This window comes from Nycticebus coucang, chromosome 12, assembly GCF_027406575.1.
Source record: "Nycticebus coucang isolate mNycCou1 chromosome 12, mNycCou1.pri, whole genome shotgun sequence".
NCBI lineage: Eukaryota > Metazoa > Chordata > Mammalia > Primates > Lorisidae > Nycticebus > Nycticebus coucang.
In genome coordinates, this window is record NC_069791.1 from 72175028 (window position 1) to 72196180 (window position 21153).

The 21153-nt window shown below is 41.3% G+C and overlaps 1 protein-coding gene across 4 annotated transcripts in view; it reads left to right on the forward strand.

Moving 5' to 3' along the window:
• Positions 1-21153, forward strand: part of CUX1 (cut like homeobox 1) — a 383513-nt gene that overhangs the window by 239798 nt on the left and 122562 nt on the right. For all 4 annotated transcript variants that reach the window (XM_053554218.1, XM_053554217.1, XM_053554216.1 and 1 more), the window contains exon 8: positions 11002-11068. In XM_053554218.1, the coding sequence (XP_053410193.1) occupies positions 11002-11068 (67 nt within the window). The remainder of the gene's footprint in view (positions 1-11001; positions 11069-21153) is intronic.

Sequence of the window (21153 nt, forward strand, 5' to 3'; positions counted from 1 at the left end):
CAAACTGTCAAGGACTGACATTTCATTTTGGAACAATAATAGAAAAAAAACTTATTTCTACCCTCAGTGAAGTTAAGGAGAACAGTAATTGCAGACCTTTAAATTTAAAAGACACCAAAAAAGGTTGTGTTCAAGTTTTTATAGTTTCTTTAAATGTCTTCTTTTTGTTTCTTTTCGTCTTTTTTTGTTTTTTTGAAAGTGAAGCAGTACTGTATTTTATTTAAATGTGGAAAAAACATCAGAAGACGTCATAATCCAAGTTCAGACACAAATGATACAGTGGGAGAAAAGACAACAAATTTAACAGGCAAATGAATAATACCCAAAAAACATAAAGACCACCTATGAATCCCCTAAAATAGAGAAAGAGTCCAATGGACCAATGAGCAAAAGACATGAACAGGCAATTCACAGAACCGCAGATGGCACATACACAGATGAAAACATACCAACCATTTTTCCCAGTAGGGGAGATGCAGATTAAATCAGCAAAAAATTATTTTTGCCTTATCAGATTTATCAGCCCAGTTTTTAACTTGATAACATCTGGTGTTGGCGAGGGCATAACAAAATAGTCAGAGCTGTAATGTGGATGGAAATATAAATGGCCTCTCAGGAGGCCACTGGGTGGTAGAGATGTAAAATTTGAATGTCTGAGCTCTTTACCCAGCAGCATCATTTCTAGGTACCCTGATAGGAGAACTGATGGTTATTTTTTTTTTTTAAGTTTTTTTTTTTATTTATATTTTTTTTATTGTTCAATCATAGCTGTGTACATTAGTGCAATCGCCTGTACCCATTCTAAGATGCACCATAGATGTGGCCCCACCCATTACGCTCCCTCCACCAAAACCTCCCCCCTCCCTTCCCCTTCCTTGGCCCTTTCCCCATAGTCTTGTGCTATAGTTGGGTTATAGTCTTCATGTGAAAGCGATAATTTAGTAGGGCTAAGTACATTGGATACTTTTTCTTCCATTCCTGAGATACTTTGCTAAGAGGAATATGTTCCAGCTCCATCCATGTAAACATGAAAGAGGTAAAGTCTCCATCTTTCTTTAAGGCTGCATAGTATTCCATGGTATACATGTACCACAATTTGCTAGTCCATTCGTGGGTCGATGGGCACTTGGGCTTCTTCCATGACTTAGCAATTATGAATTGGGCTGCAATAAACATTCTGGTATAGATGTCTTTGTTATATTGTGACTTTTGGTCTTCTGGGTATAAACCTAGTAAAGGAATTATAGGATCAAACGGCAGGTCTATTTTTAGGTCTTTAAGTATTCTCCAAACATCCTTCCAGAAGGAACCTATTAGTGGGCATTCCCACCAGCAGTGTAGAAGTGTGCCCTTTCCTCCATATCCACGCCAACATTTCTGGTTTTGGGATTTTGTTATGTGGGCTACTCTGACTGTGGTTAGGTGATACCTCAAAGTAGTTTTGATTTGCATTTCTCTGTTGATTAAGGATGATGAGCTTTTTTTCATGTATTTGTAGATCTTGCGTCGGTCTTCTTTAGAGAAGTTTCTCTTCAAGTCCCTTGCCCACCCTGAGATGGGGTCACGTGTTCTTTTCTTGTTAATACATTTGAGTTCTCTGTGGATTCTGGTTATTAGACCTTTATCGGAAGGAGGTATAACCTACAAATATTTTCTCCCATTCTGGGGGCTGTCTGCTTGCTTTACTCACTATGTTCTTGGCTGTGCAGAAGCTTTTTAGTTTGATCAGGTCCCCGTAGTGTATTTTTGATACTGCTTCAATTGCCTGGGGAGTCCTCCTCATAAAATATTCACCCAGGCCGATTCCTTCAAGAGTTTTCCCTGCACTTTCTTCAAGTATTTTTATAGTTTCATGTCTTAAGTTTAAATCTTTTATCTAGTGAGAGTCTATCTTAGTTAATGGTGAAAGGTATGGGTCCAGTTTCAATCTTCTACAGGTTGCCAGCCAGTTCACCCAGCACCATTTGTTAAATAGGGAATCAATTCCCCACTGAATGTTTTTAATTGGCTTGTCAAAGATCAAATAATGGTAAATAGCTGGATTCATCTCTTGGTTCTCTATTCTGTTCCAGACATCTACTTCTCTGTTTTTGTGCCAGTACCATGCTGTTTTGATCACTATGGATTTATAGTACAGTCTCAGGTCTGGTAGCATGATTCCTCCTGCTTTGTTTTTATTGCTCAGTAATGTTTTGGCTATTCGAGGTTTTTTCTGATTCCATATAAAACGAAGTATTATTTTTTCAAGATCTTTAAAGTATGACAATGGAGCTTTAATAGGAATTGCATTAAAATTGTATATTGCTTTGGGCAGTATGGACATTTTAACAATGTTGATTCTTCCCAGCCATGAGCGTGGTATGTTTTTCCATCTGTTAACATCTTGGGCTATTTCTTTTCTTAGAGTTTTATAAAAAGTTCGCTTTGGGGCGGCGCCTGTGGCTCAGTGAGTAGGGCACCGGCCCCATATGCCGAGGGTGGCGGGTTCAAGCCCAGCCCCGGCCAAACTGCAACAAAAAAATAGCTGGGTGTTGTGGCGGGCACCTGTAGTCCCAGCTGCTCGGGAGGCTGAGGCAAGAGAATCGCGTAAGCCAAAGAGTTAGAGGTTGCTGTGAGCCATGCCATGCCACGGCACTCTACCCGAGGGCGGTACAGTGAGACTCTGTCTCTACAAAAAAAAAAAAGAGTTCTCTTTGTAGAGATCTTTCACGTCCTTTGTTAGGTATACTCCCAAATATTTCATCTTCTTTGGCACTACTGTGAAAGGAATAGAGTCCTTGACTGTTTGTTCGGCTTGGTTATTGTTGGTATATATAAAGGCTACAGATTTATGGGTGTTGATTTTGTAGCCTGAGACATTACTATATTCCTTGATCACTTCTAAAAGTTCTGTAGTAGAATCCCTAGTGTTTTCCATATATACGATGATATCATCTGCGAAGAGTGAAAGTTTGATCTCTTCTGACCCTATGTGGATACCCTTGATCCCCTTTTCTTCCCTAATTGCAATGGCTAAAACTTCCATTACAATGTTAAAGAGCAATGGAGACGATGGGCAACCTTGCCTGGTTCCTGATCTAAGTGGAAATGATTTCAATTTAACTCCATTCAATACGACATTGGCTGTGGGTTTGCTGTAGATGGCCTCTATTAGTTTAAGAAATGTCCCTTCTATACCAATTTTCTTAAGTGTTCTGAGCATGAAGGGATGCTGGATATTATCAAAAGCTTTTTCTGCATCAATTGAAAGAATCATATGGTCTTTATTTCTAAGTTTGTTTATGTATTGAATTACATTTATAGATTTACGTATATTGAGCCAGCCTTGAGACCCTGGGATAAATCCGACTTGGTCATGGTGTATAATTTTTTTGATGTGTTGTTGGGTTCTGTTTCTTAGCAGAGTATTTTAGCATCTATATTCATTAGTGATATTGGTCTATAATTTTCTTTTCTTGTTGTGTCTTTCCCTGGTTTGGGGATCAAGGTGATGTTTGCTTTGTAGAATGTGCTGGGTAATATTCCTTCTTTTCCTATATTTTGGAAGAGGTTTCGTAGTATAGGTACTAGTTCTTCTTTAAATGTTTGGTAGAATTCTGACGTAAAGCCATCTGGTCCTGGGCTTTTCTTTTTAGGTAGATTTTGTATAGTTGATGCTATTTCAGAACTTGATATAGGGTTGTTCAACATTTCCACTTCGTTCTGGCTAAGTCTTGGTAGGTGGCATACTTCCAGGTATTGGTCGATTTCTTTCAGATTTTCATATTTGTGAGAGTAGAGTTTCTTGTGGTATTCGTTAAGGATTTTTTGAATTTCTGAGGGGTCTGTTGTTATTTCACCATTACCATTTCTGATTGATGAAATTAGAGATTTTACTCTTTTTTTCCTGGTTAGGTTGGTGAAAGGTTTATCTATTTTATTGATCTTTTCAAAAAACCAGCTTTTGGATTTATTGATCTGTTATATAATTCTTTTGTTTTCCATTTCATTTAATTCTGCTCTGATTTTGGTTATTTCTTTTCTTCTGCTGCGTTTGGGGTTGAAGTGTTCTTCTTTCTCCAGTTGCTTGAGATGTCCCATTAAGTTATTAACTTCCTCTCTTTCCGTTTTCTTGAGGAAGGCTTGCAGTGCTATAAATTTCCCTCTTAGGACTGCCTTTGCAGTATCCCAGAGGTTCTGGTAATTCGTGTCTTGATTGTTGTTTTGTTCCAAAAATATGGTGATTTCCTTCTTAATCTCATCTATAACCCATGTATCCTTCAGCATAAGGTTGTTTAGCTTCCATGTTTTTGTATGGGTATGCAGGTTCCTGTTGTTGTTGAGTTCAACTTTTATTCCATGATGGTCTGAGAAGATGCAAGGAATAATTTCTATTTTTTTAAATTTGCTGAGTTTAGATTTGTGGCCTAGGATGTGGTCGATTTTGGAGAAAGTTTCCGTGGGCTGATGAGAAGAATGTGTATTCAGTTTTTTGGGGATGAAATGTTCTGTAGATGCCTGTTAAGTCCAGATGTTGAATGGTTGGGTTTAAATCTAAAATTTCTTTGCTTAGCTTCTTTTTGGAGGATCTATCCAGCACTGCTAAAGGGGTGTTAAAATCTCCAACTACTATGGAAGTGGAGGAAATTAAGTTGCTCATGTCTGTTAGAGTTTCTCTTATAAATTGAGGTGCGTTGTGGTTGGGTGCATAAATATTATTAATTGAGATTTCATCATATTGAGTATTACCTTTAACAAATATGAAGTGTCCATCCTTATCCTTCCTTATTTTCGTTGGTTTAAAGCCTATTGCATCTGCGAACAGGATTGTAACGCCTGCTTTTTTCTGCTTTCCATTTGCCTGGAATATAGATGACCATCCCTTCACCTTGAGTCTATATCTGTCTTTTAATGTAAGATGCGATTCTTGGATGCAGCAGATATCTGGCTTGAGTTTTTGTATCCAGTCCGCCAACCTATGCCTCTTTAGAGGACAATTTAAACCATTCACATTAATTGAGAGTATTGATAAGCCTTTCGAGAGACCGGTGGACATTTTTAATCCTTTTGCAACTGTGGAAGTTGGAATTTGATCAAAAATTTTTTGGGTGGGTTCACTTTTGTGGTGGAGGATTATGCTGGTCTATTGTCAACCTCCCTATACTGACCACCTCCTAAAGATGACCTAATTTTGATTGGACACACGCCACATGTATATATCAGTACAGTAGGCCCAGTGTTTTATGTTGATCACCCCATATGTTGACCAGTTTGTTATAGTCTTTTGGGTGGTCAGCTTACAGAAGTTTTGTTTTGGTTTTTTTTTTATTGTTGGGGATTCATTGAGGGTACAATAAGCCAGGTTACACTGATTGCAATTGTTAGGTAAAGTCCCTCTTGCAATCATGTCTTGCCCCCATAAAGTGTGACACACACCAAGGCCCCACCCACCTCCCTCCTTCCCTCTTTCTGTTTCCCCCGCATAACCATAATTGTCATTAATTGTCCTCATATCAAAATTGAGTACATAGGATTCATGCTTCTCCATTCTTGTGATGCTTTACTAAGAATAATGTCTTCCACGTCCATCCAGGTTAATACGAAGGATGTAAAGTCTCCATTTTTTTCAATGGCTGAATAGTATTCCATGGTATACATATACCACAGCTTGTTAATCCATTCCTGGGTTGGTGGGCATTTAGGCTGTTTCCACATTTTGGCGATTGTAAATTGAGCTGCTATAAACAGTCTAGTACAGGTGTCCTTATGATAAAAGGATTTCTTTCCTTCTGGGTAGATGCCCAGTAATGGGATTGCAGGATCAAATGGGAGGTCTAGCTTGAGTGCTTTGAGCTTTCTCCATACTTCCTTCCAGAAAGGTTGTACTAGTTTGCAGTCCCACCAGCAGTGTAAAAGTGTTCCCTTCTCTCCACATCCACGCCAGCATCTGCAGTTTTGAGATTTTGAGATGTGGGCCATTCTCACTGGGGTTAGATGATATCTCAGGGTTGTTTTGATTTGCATTTCTCTAATATATAGAGATGATGAACATTTTTTCATGTGTTTGTTAGCCATTCGTCTGTCGTCTTTAGAGAAAGTTCTATTCATGTCTCTTGCCCATTGATATAAGGGATTGTTGGCTTTTTTCATGTGGATTAATTTGAGTTCTCTATAGATCCTAGTTATCAAGCTTTTGTCTGATTGAAAATATGCAAATATCCTTTCCCATTGTGTAGGTTGTCTCTTTGCTTTGGTTATTGTCTCCTTAGCTGTACAGAAGCTTTTCAGTTTAATGAAGTCCCATTTGTTTATTTTTGTTGTCGTTGCAATTGCCATGGCAGTCTTCTTCATGAAGTCTTTCCCCAGGCCAATATCTTCCAGTGTTTTTCCTATGCTTTCTTTGAGGATTTTTATTGTTTCATGCCTTAAATTTAAGTCCTTTATCCATCTTGAATCAATTTTTGTGAGTGGGGAAAGGTGTGGGTCCAGTTTCAGTCTTTTACATGTAGACATCCAGTTCTCCCAACACCATTTATTGAATAGGGAGTCTTTCCCCCAAGGTATGTTCTTGTTTGGTTTATCAAAGATTAGGTGGTTGTAAAATGTTAGTTTCATTTCTTGGTTTTTAATTCGATTCCAAGTGTCTATGTCTCTGTTTTTGTGCCAGTACCATGCTGTCTTGAGCACTATGGCTTTGTAGTACAGACTAAAATCTGGTATGCTGATGCCCCCAGCTTTATTTTTGTTACAGAGAACTGCCTTAGCTATACGGGGTTTCTTCCGGTTCCATACAAAACGCAGAATCATTTTTTCCAAACCTTGAAAGTACGATGTTGGTATTTTGATAGGAATGGCATTGAATAGGTAGATTGCTTTGGGAAGTATAGACATTTTAACAATGTTGATTCTTCCCATCCATGAGCATGGTATGTTCTTCCATTTGTTAATATCCTCTGCTATTTCCTTTCTGAGGATTTCATAGTTTTCTTTATAGAGGTCCTTCATCTCCTTCGTTAGGTATACTCCTAGGTATTTCATTTTCTTTGAAGCTATGGTGAAGGGAATTGTGTCCTTAATTAGCTTCTCATCTTGACTGTTATTGGTGTACACAAAGGCTACTGACTTGTGGACATTGATTTTATATCCTGAAACATTACTGTATTTTTTGATGACTTCTTGGAGTCTTGTGGTTGAGTCTTTGGGGTTCTCTAAGTATAAGATCATGTCGTCAGCAAAGAGGGAGAGTTTGACCTCCTCTGCTCCCATTTGGATTCCCTTTATTTCCTTGTCTTGCCTAATTGTATTGGCTAGAACTTCCAGCACTACGTTGAATAGTAAAGGTGACAGAGGACAACCTTGTCTGGTTCCAGTTCTAAGAGGAAAAGCTTTGAGTTTTACTCCATTCAGTAAAATATTGGCTGTGGGTTTGTCATAGATAGCTTCAATCAGTTTTAGAAATGTGCCACCTATGCCTAATTAGAAAAGGATGCTGGATTTTATCAAATGCTTTTTCTGCATCTATTGAGAGGATCATGTGATCTTTATTTTTGCCTCTGTTAATATGCTGGATAACGTTTATAGACTTGCGTATGTTAAACCAGCCTTGCATCCCTGGGATGAAGCCTACTTGATCATGATGAATGACTTTTTTGATGATAAGCTGTAATCTATTGGCTAGGACTTTGTTGAGAATTTTTGTGTCTATGTTCATGAGTGAGATTGGTCTGAAATTCTCCTTTTTTGTTTGGGTCTTTTCCTGGTTTTGGTATCAGGGTGATGTTTGCTTCATAGAATGTGTTGGGGAAGATTCCTTCTTCCTCAATTTTTTGGAATAATTTCTGCAGTACAGGAATAAGCTCTTCCTTGAAGGTTTGATAGAATTCTGGAGTGAAGCCATCTGGACCAGGGCATTTTTTGGTTGGAAGATTTTTTATTGTTTCTTTGATCTCAGTGCTTGAAATTGGTCTGTTCAGGAGCTCTATTTCTTCCTGGCTGAGTCTAGGGAGAGGGTGTGATTCCAAATATTGATCCATTTCTTTCACATTGTCAAATTTCCGGGCATAGAGTTTCTGGTAGTATTCAGAGATGATCTCTTGCATCTCTGTGGGATCAGTTGTTATTTCCCCTTTATCATTTCTGATTGAGGTTACTAGAGAGTTTACTTTTCTATTGCTCGTTAGTCTGGCCAATGGTTTATCTATTTTATTTATTTTTTCAAAAAACCAACTCCTTGTTTCATTAATTTTCTGAATGATTCTTTTGTTTTCAATTTCATTGATCTCTGATTTGATTTTGGAGACTTCTTTTCTTCTACTGAGTTTAGGCTTAGATTGTTCTTCTTTTTCCAATTCCATAAGATCTCTTGTGAGATTGTTGATGTGCTCTCTTTCTGTTTTTCGAATGTAGGCATCTAAAGCGATGAATTTTCCTCTCAAAACTGCTTTTGCAGTATCCCACAGGTTTTGGTAGCTTGTGTCTTCATTGTTGTTATGTTCAAGGAAGTTAATGATTTCCTGTTTTATTTCTTCCTTCACCCATCTGTTATTCAACAGAAGATTATTTAATTTCCATGCCTTTGGGTGGGGTCGAGCATTTTTGTTAGAGTTGAGTTCCACCTTTAGTGCCTTATGGTCTGAGAAGATACAAGGTAAAATTTCAATGCTTTTGATTCTGTTGATATTTGTTTTGTGTCCCAGGATATGATCAAGTTTGGAGAATGTTCCATGGGGTGATGAGAAGAATGCATATTCTTTATCTTTGGGGTGGAGTGTTCTATATGCGTCTATCAAGCACAGTTGTTCTAGGGTCTCATTTAAATCTCTTATATCTTTGTTTAATTTCTGTTTAGAGGATCTGTCCAGCTCTGTAAGAGGAGTGTTAAGGTCCCCTGTTATTATGGTATTATCAGATATCATATTGCTCAGACTGAGTAAGGTCTGTTTCAAGAATCTGGGAGCATTTAAATTGGGTGCATAGATATTTAGAATTGAAATGTCTTCTTGTTGTATTTTTCCCTTGACCAATATAAAGTGACCATCTTTGTCTTTTTTGACTTTAGTTGCTTTAAATCTACATGTATTTGAAAATAAGATTGCAACTTCTCTTTTCTTCTGAATTTCATTTGCCTGAAAAATTGTCTTCCAACCCTTGACTCGGAGCTTTAATTTGTCTTTTGAAGCCAGGTGTGTTTCTTGCAGACAGCAAATGGATGGCTTGTGTTTTTTAATCCAGTCAACCAATCTATGTCTCTTCAGTGGGGAATTCAAGCCATTAACATTTATTGAGATAATTGATAAGTGTGTTAGTATTCTATTCGTCTTATTTTGTGAGAGTCCATTGCTTAGTTTTATCTTTTGCATCAGTGTGGAGGTTAGGTTCTGTCCTTTAATTTCTGAGTTCTTACTTTGCTGCTGATCCATTGTGGTAGTCAGTGTGCAGAACAGATTGAAGTATTTCCTGTAGAGCTGGTCTTGTTGTGGCGAATCTCCTCAATGTTTGTATATCCGTAAATGATTTGATTTCTCCGTCAATTTTGAAGCTTAGCTTAGCAGGGTACAGAATTCTGGACTGGAAATTGTTCTGTTTAAGTAGATTAAAGGTAGATGACCATTGTCTTCTTGCTTGGAAAGTTTCATTAGAGAAGTCTGCGGTCACTCTGATGGATTTGCTCCTGTAGGTCAACTGGCGCTTACTTCTGGCAGCTTGCAGAATCTTTTTTTTTTGTCTTGACTTTGGACAGGTTCATCACAGTGCGTCTTGTAGAAGCTCGGTTAGAGTTGAGGCAACCTGGGGTCCGATAGCCCTCTGAAAGCAGTGTGTCAGAATCTTTGGTGATATTTGGGAAATTTTCTTTTATAATATTCTCTAGTATGGCTTCCATTCCTCTGGGGCATTCTTCTTCCCCTTCTTGGATTCCTATAACTCGTGTGTTGGAACGCTTCATAAAGTCCCATAATTCTGACAGTGAACGTTCTGCTTTCTCTCTCTTCTTTTCTGCCTCTTTTACTATCTGAGTTATCTCAAGAACTTTGTCTTCTACCTCTGAAATTCTTTCTTCTGCATGGTCTAACCTGTTGCTGATACTTTCCATTGCATCTTTAAGTTCCCTGATTGACTGTTTCATTTCCTTCAGCTCTGCTATATCCTTTTTATATTCTTCATATCGTTCATCTCTTATTTGATTCTGTTTTTGAATTTCCTTTTGGTTATTTTCCACTTTATTAGCAGTTTCCTTCATTGTTTCCATCATTTCTTTCATTGTTTTCAACATGTGTATTCTAAATTCCCTTTCTGTCATTCCTAACATTTCTTCATAGGTGGAATCATCTGCAGTAGCTACCTCATGGTCCCTTGGCGGGGTTGTTCTGGACTGGTTCTTCATGTTGCCTGGAGTTTTCTGCTGATTCTTCCTCATGAGTGATTTCTTTTATCTGTTTCCTTGCCCTAATTTTCCTTTCACTCCTCTTGCTCTTTAAGTTCTCGTGCCTGTGGAAGTTGCGGGAGGGTTTAGACGGATTGAACACACGCGACCACTTGCCGGTTTTCCACTGTTTTGGTCCTTCTCTGGGGGTCCAGACGTCTCTTGCTGACTCCCTGTATCCTCTCAGGGGTGATGATAGGCAGATCCCACCAGCCAGAGATGCCTGGAGTCCTATCTCCCCAAACTCACGGTGCCCAGATGCAAGGAAGCTGTTACTCGGCTGCCATCTTGCTCCTCCTCTAGCTTACAGAAGTTTTACTGTGTATGTGTGCGTATGTGTATCTGTATGAGATAATGTGTGAAAATATTTTTAAATGATAAAATGTATTTTAAAGCACAAAATCTACACACTATTAACAGTAGTTCTCTGAGTCGATGCTTGGGATGAGGTAAGGCAGATGTGAAAGGGGATTTTCTGTTCCATTCATTGTTTTTTTGTCATCTCTACCTCTTTTGAAATGAAATTATATTACTTGTATGCATTCCCCTTTTTAATTTAATTTAATGTCTTATATCATGGTTTTATGTCCTCTGCCTTTCAGCCCTGGAAAAAACTCGTACAGAATTATTTGACCTGAAAACCAAATATGATGAAGAAACTACTGCAAAGTAAGTCTCTCCTGGGCTTCCTCCACCTGCATGCATTTAGTCAGGTATCCCCTGATTTTGCTAATTCAAGGATTGGCTTTGCAAAGTAGGGCAGGTTTTAGAAGGTGCGTGACCTCTGTATAGCTGTAGGGACATGTTGTCACTCCCGTGAGTTACATCAGTTTATCACAAGTTCTTTCACTTGCCGAACAGTCATTCAGGTGAAACTCCATTCCTTTATTATTGTGAAGACTAATCAAATCTATTATTTTTTCTATGAAAGTTTGGGATAGAGTCAGCTTAAAGAAGATGTGACATACAGGACTATTTGTTTGTGGAGCTTAGTGTGGGCAAATCTCATCACCTTGCCCATATGCCAGCATTCTTCACATCTCCCAGAGCCCCTTAGGAAGGCCAGCATCAGAAGAAGCACATTCTCATGCAGGTGTATTAGGTCACTGTCACCTAACAACACTGAGCATACCTGTGCATACTTTCACACATTTGGGCAGCAGAGTCACACGAGGCTTATTCCTTACCCAGCTCTTATCAGAAGGAAATCAGAGGGATCCACCACAAGTGGATCCCTTCTTAACAGCCTACCCTCCATGCAGAACACCAGGAAAGAAATGATGTTAACATAAATTGTGAAAATCTGAAGAAGCAGCAGAGCATGCCCTTAGTCATGGCCTCCTCTGCCACTGTCTAAGCAGGCAATACCAGGCTAGAGTTTAAACCACATTTTCCTGTTGTAGAATGCTTCCACAGAAACCTGTGGGCCTACCAGCAGCCCTGTCTCTCAGGTTGTCCTATTCCAATAATAAAGGCTCCCTGCTGTGCTAGCACAGTGCCTCCGAGGGCATTGGTGAGAAGGGCGGTACCTCCTCCCAGGCTCCTGTGCTCTGGAGTTGCTGGTGCTCAGTGTCTCTCTTCCCCATCACACTTGCCCTTGGACTTTGAGGCTGCTTGGTCCCCTGCTTTCCACACACCGTGTAGGGATGGGCTCTTGACCCTTGGGGTTGTTTAGTGGCCCAAGACCTTGAGAGCTGCCCAGCCTGGTGATCAGAACCAGTATTGACATGAGCATAAAACTTAGGCACAAGGACTAAAATACTGTCGCCAGATGGTTTACTCTCTTATCTCGGGGTGCTGAAATGTGACTTTATGTGTACAGAATGAGCCAGTTCTAAGGGAAGATTTGCAGAAAGAGCAGTGGCTCTGGAATTAACTCCTTCCAACCTGGGGGCATTGCTGTCTGAGAACACTACTGGGTCTGCTGATGGCACAGCAGATGTTCAGCCCACAAGGTTCCCCTAAGATGTGTCACAGCAGCAGCCAAGCCAACTGTTAGGATGCAGCTTCAGTCCCCTGACGCACCTCTTAGCCCTCCTGTCTGTGTCCCCTTTGCAGCTAGTGTATCATCTTTGTTTTGTTTTGTTTTGTTTTCATTATTTCTTCTTGGACTTAATTCTATTAAGTAGATTGTTTTTTTTTTTTCAGTAAATCTGATTTTTTTTAATTATCCTATTTCCCTGGGAATGATGACACATGCCTATGGCTCCAGCTACTTGGGAGGCTGAGGAGGGAGGATCACTTCAGCCCAAGAGTTCAAGGCTACCGTGAGCTACGATGGTACCACTGGACTCCAGCTTGGGCCACAGAAAGAAAACCCATCTCAAAAAAAATTACTTCGGTCTGGAATATCACATTTCAGTATTTGTTTTAAATTGCTCTGTTCTCCATTTGTAGCATCTCTTTTCTAAAATAGTTTGATTAGGCTCGTTGCCTATAGCTCAGCGGCTAGGGTGCTGGCCACATACGCTAGAGCTGGCGGGTTTGAACCCAGCCAGGGCCTGCCAAACAACAATAACAACTACAACATAAAAATAGCTGGGTGTTGGGGCAGGTGCCTATATTCCCAGCTACTTGGGAGGCTGGGGCAAGAGAATCGCTTAAGCCCAAGAATTTGAGGTTGCTGTGAGCCATGACGCCACGGCATTATACCAAGGGCGACAATGTGAGACTCTGTCTCAAAAAAAAAAAAAAAATAGTTTGGTAGATAATGTGCTAATGCCATGATTCATTTACTACTGTCCACATTTTTTTGCTTGTTGACATAATTCCTAGTGGCTTTGGTGGTGGTGGTATGTTTCATTATTTCACTAGTTTTCATTATTTTTATTAAAATACCTCTTTCTGAAAAGCATACATATATCTTGTGAATCCATAATTACGTATCTATAATTAACCAAAGTTTGCTTTCTTAAGTATTTTTTTTTTTGTGGTTTTTGGCCGGGGCTGGGTTTGAACCCGCCACCTCCGGCATATGGGACCAGTGCCCTACTCCTTGAGCCACAGGCGCCGCCCTCTTAAGTATTTTTTTAAAAACTTTGTGATGACGAGTGATGGCAATGCAGGGAAAGGGAACTCTTGTCTGTTGTTGATGGAATGTAGATGAATATCGCCATCAGGGAGCATGGTGTAGAGGCTCCTCATACACCTAAAAATAGAACTGTGGTATGATCCAGTAATCCCTCTACTGGGTATGTGCCCAGAGGAATGGAGATCAGAATGTCTAAGGGATGTCTGCACATCCATGTTCACCACAGCATTATTCACCATACTGTATCTCGGAATCAACCATAAATGTCCATCAGGGGATGAATAGATAAAGAACAGGTGCATACACAGGACAGAATACTAGTCACCCTTTAAAAAATGAGGAAATCCTATATTTTGCAACACTGTGGGTGACACTGGAAGGCATTATGTGAAGTGAAATAAGCAAGGCAGAGAAACACAAGTAACTGCAAAATCTCACTCAGGGGAAGTCTAAAAGCATCAAACTCACCAAAGCAGGGAGTGGAGTGGTGGTTACCAGAGTCTGTGACAGGAGAGCTGGGGAAACAAGCTGTTGGTCAAAAGGTACAAAGTTTCAAATAGGAGGAGTAAATTTTGAGATCTGAAATTTGTTATATAGTAGGGTGACTATAATCAATTAAAACGTGTATTTCAAAATAACTAAGTAAGTTTCAAATGTCTCCCCGGTAAAGAAAGATAGGTAAGTGAAGTGACAGATGTTTACAAGCTTAATTTAATCACTCCACATTGTCTACATATATCAAAACATCATTGTAAGCTATGAATTATACAATTATAATTTGTTGACTAAAAATAATATTTTTTCAAAAACAAAAACTTTTTGCAGCCAGCCTCCAAAGCCCCTCTAAGCTAGTGTGGTTCAAACTATGGGTCACAATTGTGAAATAAATTTAGTGAATAATGAAATGGAATAGAAAACATGCTGAAAGAACAAAAAATGTCATGGCTTATGGCTCATAGTAAAGCTAAGGTACTTTTTTGTGATACTTTTAAAATTATGCATAAAATCAAAAAAATGTAAGCATAATTCCTGGGTCACATTGTGAAAAATGGTCTTCCTGCAGTTCTCCATCTCATTTTGAAAGCCACTGCTCAGAGTATGACAAGAGCTTCCTGAAGCTGCTGGTGTCTCCTATTAAGCTCTCCCAGAACCACGGGGGTCGGGGGGTGGGCCGTGGGGAGGGCAGGGTGGTTCCACGAGCCATGGATATCATCCGCTTGGGGAAAAGAAACTTCTGTTAACATAAGACTGGCAGCGACAGCCAAGTACATCAATTGTCACATGATGGTTGATTACTCGTCCATGGTTTAGATTCATAAGTTGTTTTCTTACTGGGCTTCTGTAAGGAAAATCTGTGTGTGTTTTGTTGGTTTGTTTTAGGAGTTGAGGTCAAGGAGGCATCAACATTTCTTGGGGGCTCAGGGCTGTGGAAGGACTTGAAGTTTTCCTGCATTCACTGAGGTTTCATCAGCCAAAGAGGAAAGGACAGACAGTCTGTCTTCTGTCCCTACCCACTTGTGACCTGGCTAGTGCTGGTAGATGATTCACTGTTGTCAACCAGAACTGCCAGCTGACAACTCAGCTACCTTTTGGGCCCCTGCTCCTCAGGAGGGCTCTGGAGGTGGGGAGGGTTTTTAGTCTTCAATATTCTTCTGGTTGCTGTTGATAGACACACTGACTTCTGGGCTATTATTCCTTCCTTAACAGTCCCCCCTGTCCTTTTACAGATAAGAAGATTAAATCTTGGGATGGTCACCTGGTTGAGCAAAGTCACTCAGAAAATACCACAGGCTTGGTTCTCTTTGAACTCTAAACTGACCGCTCATACAACCCTGACCCCTGACATCACGTAACAGTTGGTCAGTGTGGCTCAGTGAGAAGCATTTCTAGATTGGTACACCCCATCATATCAGTGTATTTAAAGGCCAAAATGATTTTTCCCTTCAAAATCCAAATAGATGAAAATCTTTACGTTACTTGCTCAGTTTTATCAAACTGTAATAAATGGAAAAAAAGAATAAAAAAGTATGAGGGATCAATTGTTCTGTCAGGTAAAATGCCTTCCCCCTGGACTGTTGTCCCTTCATTGCTTACAGGCCTGGGCTCTCTTCTCACCAAGGATGAGTGTTGCTGAGCGGCATGGTGCTCCTGGAGAGGAAGAGACTCACTCTAGTGAGTGGTGGACACAACCTGTTCATTGACTCTACAGAGTCTCATAGAGGCCTCTGCTGTGTCCTGCCCAGGTGCTGAGCTTACAGACCCAGAGCCTTTCATGGTTCTCAGCCATGCAGAGCAGGTAGGGTCTCCATGGAGGAGACTCCCACTGGAATGATGAGAAGAGAGTCTAGTATTAGGTCTCTTTGCAGAGGTGCAGGCAGGGAGGAGGGAAGCCACCCCAGATAACAGTGTCCAGAGGCCCATACTAGCAGGACTGCTCCTCTGCCTAGGTGTGGACAGGCGAGAGGAAGGAAAGGTAACTGGAACCTGGAAGGTGAGCCCCCACCCCCTTGAGGGGAGCTGTGGCCTTTGGGAGAGCAAAGGGATACAGGGAAGCCCCGGCCTGACCTGCTTTCACCAGCCTTTGGTGTGGGCACTGCAGGGGAGAGAAAGGTCTTTGGCACAGCTGGAGTGAAGGGAAGCATCAGGGAAGGCTCCCTAAAGAGGGGGGTGTAGGATTTGAGATTAGAAGATGAGTTTAAGTCAAACTGAATTTACAGGAGGTTTGTGAAACCACAAGGTCGAGTGAGGCTGATCTTTGGGGGCCTGCTAGGAGTTCCAAATGCACCTGTAGGAGTAGAATGGTATAGTGAGTATGCACATTTCCCAGGCCAGAAAGGGACCAGATGCTAATAAAAGGCACCAAGGGCCAAACACTTACTGTTGTTCCCAGAGTGAGTAATCTAAAAAAAAGAGAAGAATGACCTGAGATGCTTAGACCTGGACTACTTCTTTGGTGGCAGTGGCCTCAGTCCAAGAGCTCCCGTACAGAGCTCCTTCCTCTGCATTCCTGTCCCTTCTGTTTTCCAAGAAAGGTTTATTACTTTACCTTCTGCTGCAGGTCCAACTGACATGTATTTTATTAGAGCAAACATGTTTTTGCTAATGCATAGGAACATAAGTCCCTCAGGGACAAATCTTTTCATAAACGGTCTTATAACATTCCAAAAGCAATTTCTTTTCTCCTTTCAAAAGGAGGGATTCTTAGACATTTGTCACTGAGGAATCTAGGCAGGGAATTGGGGAGATAAAATAGAAGATGGGCTTTAGAAACAGGCTGACTCATCTCTGCTTCTTACTCCCTGTGCGACGTTGGCCAAGCTATGACCTTCATACCTTTCCTTTCTCACCGGTGCAATGACCATAACAATCATCAAGTCCCTGGGTGGATGTGAAGAGTGATCAGACACACATGCACAGCACCTAGAACAGACAGCTTGCCATCTCTGGCAAGCTTGCAACAGAGCTTGGTGCATGTTTCTAAAATTTGCACCTGTGGCTCAGTGGGTAGGGCGCCGGCCCCATATGCCGAGGGTGATGGGTTCAAACCCGGCCCCAGCCAAACTGCAACAAAAAAATAGCCGGGCATTGTGGCGGGTGCCTGTAGTCCCAGCTACTTGGGAGGCTGAGGCAAGAGAATCGCCTAAACTCAGGAGTTGGAGGTTGCTGTGAGCTGTGATACCACAGCACTCTACTGAGGGTGACAAAATGAGACTCTGTCTCTACAAAAATAAATAAATAAATAAAATTTGCAGCCATGGAGAAGATTGACCTTCGTGGCGTCCCCTCCCCATGGGATTTGAGGGCTTACATTGCCATTCCATGGCACTTACATTGCCACAGGCAGGAGGCTGCAGGTTGAAGGCACCAAGGCTGCTCTCTGGCACAGTCCATTGTGTGCCCTTATCACTGCGTGTCAGCTGGGACAGCACGGGCTCACTGTGACGGGGACAGCAGCAGTAAAGTTTTCCATGTGTAGGCTTGAAGCAAAATGTAATTAGCCTTTATGTGCAGAACAAGGGCCCATTGATGAATACAGCTGGTCTTTGTTTTGTCCTGTCCTTGGGAGTGGGAGGTAAAAGTGGTCTTCTTCATGTTTATTAATGCGAGATTCCTTAGACAAATGGCAAGCACAGTTTAATGTTTGTTGGAACATGGGGGGTTTGCCAAAACAGTTGTTGTGTAAGAAGATTGCAAGGTTTCAGATTATAACCATTTCTGAGTTAAATAAATGAATTACTTCTGCTCTTTTTTTTTATAGTTAAAAGTGTACCTGCTCCTCTAATGATCACCCGGTATAACAGATCTTCCCACCTCTCTTAGCAAATAGAGATTTAGGCCGCTGATTGAGTTTTCCTTGGAGAGCCTAGGTGGTGTGGATTTTAACCTTGTAAGTGGTTCTTTACAGTGGCTTTGGAGGTGGCCAGAGGGACCCCTCTGAGCTTGCACTGTCCTTTGTCCCTGTGCCTGTCTTCTGCAGCTGTTCACTGGCGCTCGGGTTTAGCTTGCTGCTGTGCACTTCGTCAGGAATGTTGTCCTTCCAGCCAAGAGACTAGCACAGATTCTGGGCAGCAGCGCAGGAATTCCTGCTTCTGCTGTAGTCCACGACCACCCCTTTGCTCTGTCCCCCAAATCTGGTGTGGAAAAGGAGTTCCTCTTGTAACACATGCAGTCAGCTTCACATTCCTTCTAGCATGTGGGCTGAGGCTCTGAGCCGCGATGAAAGAAAATATTGAATTGCCCTGAAATACTACATTTTTTATAGCTCATGTTTGTCTTAGGAGAATTTGCACCTCCAAACCCTTCCTGCCAGTAAAATTCCTATTTCTTAAGGCTACTCATGTTGTATTCCTTGCCTATAGGCTTTTCTCAAAGAACATTTTACATACACGTGCTTACATAGTAATGTTGTAAAAGAGACATTTGTGAGAACTTCACTTGGGTTGATTTTAGAGTATTTTCTCTGTAGTGTGTATTTAGACAGCGTTTCTGAGAAAAGCAGAAAACTTTCCCTTAGTTAACTCAGCTTAGGGCTTTCCTGAGATTGTTTCTGCATTGAGAATATAGGGACTACAATGTCCCAGCAGAGGACAGAGAATTTGAAAAGGGGAGGAAACCAGTGTGCACCCACAAGACTCGACCCTTTGTAGCAAACATGGATAGGATGGAGGCCTTTATACGGATTGTTCTGGTGGTTTCGCACGTGTTACCTTGTTTGCCCTTCCCTGCAGTCACCAGGGAAGCTTTTATTCTGCTCATTGCATAGATGAGGAAACGGTGCCGGAAATACATGCAAGTTGGGCGCCAGAGCAAGTCCTTTGGGCTCAAAATCCAGGGCTCTCTGCACACTGGTGGCCTTTCAAGGTACTTTCTGGCCCAGCATGGTGGCTTGCACCTGTAATCCTAGCCCTCTGGGAGGCTGAGGCGGGCGAATCATTGGAACTCAGGAGATCGAGAACAGCCTGAGCAAGAGCAAGGCCCTGTCTCTAAAAAAATAGTTGGGTGTTGTGGTGAGCACCTGTTGTCCCAGCTATTCAGGAGACTGAGGCAAGAGAATTGCTTGAGCCCAAGAGTTTGAGGTCGCCTGTGAGCTATGACACCACGGCACTCTACCAAGGGCAACAAAGTGAGACTGTCTCCAAAAAACAAAGATAATTTCGGTGCTCCCTTTGTAGTGGTGCATTGTTACCTGTGTGCAAGCTGTCCGGGTGAGGCCAGTGTTTCTGAAGGCTGTTAGCTTCCTTTCTCTCCCCTACTAGCCCAACCCTCATTGTGTTTATCCTAGTATGCTGATTTTGCCTTTCTTTTTTTTTTTTTTTATAATTCTACATGAAAGACCCAAGAAATTGTGCCAGGTAGAGCCCAGTTGACTAAGCCTAAGACTCACACAACTATTTTGATAATCATCTTAGACAATATTGGCATGCATCCCCTGACGGACTTTGAAAAGTCTATCCTGGGCGGCGCCTGTGGCTCAAGGAGTAGGGCGCTGGTCCCATATGCTGGAGGTGGTGGGTTCAAACCCAGCCCTGGCCAAAAAAATAAAAAATAAAAAATAAAATAAAAAAAAAAATAGAATAAAAAATGAAAAGTCTATCCACAGGACTTGTGTGCCCTGAAATGGAGTGTCTCTGCTGTACCTTTAAGAATGTGTCACACTTTATGGGGGCAAGACATGATTGCAAGAGGGACTTTACCTAACAATTGCAATCAGGGTAACCTGGCTTATTGTACTCTCAATGAATCCCCAACAATAAAAAAAAAAAAAAAAAAAAGAATGTAACATTTTCTATTTCCTGTCTTTTTGATGAGTCATCAAATTCCAGTATGGGTTGCTGTAATTATCCTGGTTGGATTAATTTCCCTAAAAATAGAGAAGCAGCTCCTTTTATGGTTTTGAGGATATAGACTTGAATAAAGAACCTACTGTCCTTTGAACCTTAGAGAGTGCTAAATCATACTTGAAGGGAAAAACACCCTCTGTATCTTATCTCCAAAAGGGCTTATAGATATTATAGAACTCGTGGGGGTTTCCATCCATGTACACCTAAAATTTGATGCCTGGGTGAGCCCTTAAGGGTTTTTCCTGAGCTTTCTCATAGACAGCAGCCACTCAGTGGTGACTTGGCATCTCCCCAGACCAGGGTAGAAAGAAAGGGGTGGCTTCATTTTTCCAAATCCAAGTAGAAATGTCTCTGAATGCCAAAGATTCTTCATCTGTTCTGTGGACCCCAGACAGGTCTAGAAATTATGAAACACTGATGAGAACTGGCATCCTCTCCTCCTCCTGACTTCGTCTGTACTCAGGGCTGACTTTCAAACAGCGGGTGGGAGTCAGGTGCTAGAACTACAGTCCGGGAGTTATGGGCATGATATGCACACAAACACAGTCTTATGTACTGTGCACAGTACACAGAAATACATGTACATGAGTATAGGGATGCACTGTGTGTATAGACGTGTTTTATACATGAATATACATCAAGGAATCACATTCACCCAGCATCGTTTGGGAGAGGGGATTGCACAGAAGACCATTATTCATAGGCAGTCACCTGGGTTTGGCATTCTTTTATAAGAGGCTTGCCATTCTTAGAGATCCTTGAAGTTCTTTTGATTCACTACTGAGGTAAATTTTGAGGAACTCATAGTTAAAAGCCAAAAGAAATGGGTAAAGGACTGCTGATTGAACACATCAGTTTGTGGACAATTATAGCACATCTGGTGATCTGTGAAGTGAGCATCATGACACATGCCTTCCTGCACTGTGGAATCATGGGGGTCCAGTAAAAGGACCGGTGTGTTACTGAGATCCAGCAATCCCCCTGCTGGGTTTACATGCAAAGAAAGGAAATCTTCCTATCAAGAAGATATCTATACTCCCAAGTCCAGCACATGGAGTGGACACAACAGCCAAGGTATGGACGCAACCTAAGTGCCCATTGACAGTCAGATGGCTAAAGAAATTGTGGTCTGTGTGCACAGTGGATGGTTATTTGGTTTTACAAAAGAAGGAAATCCTGCCATTTGCAGCAACATGTATTAATCTAGAGGATGTTATGTTAAGTAAAATAAGCCAGGCACAGAAAGACAAACACTGTGATCTTAGCCTAATATTTATAGTTGATCACAGAGAAGCAGAGAGTAGAATGGTGGTTACCAGAGGCTGGAGAGGAGGGATGGGGAGAGGTAGGTTAAAGAATATGTATTAGTATTTGCAGTTAGG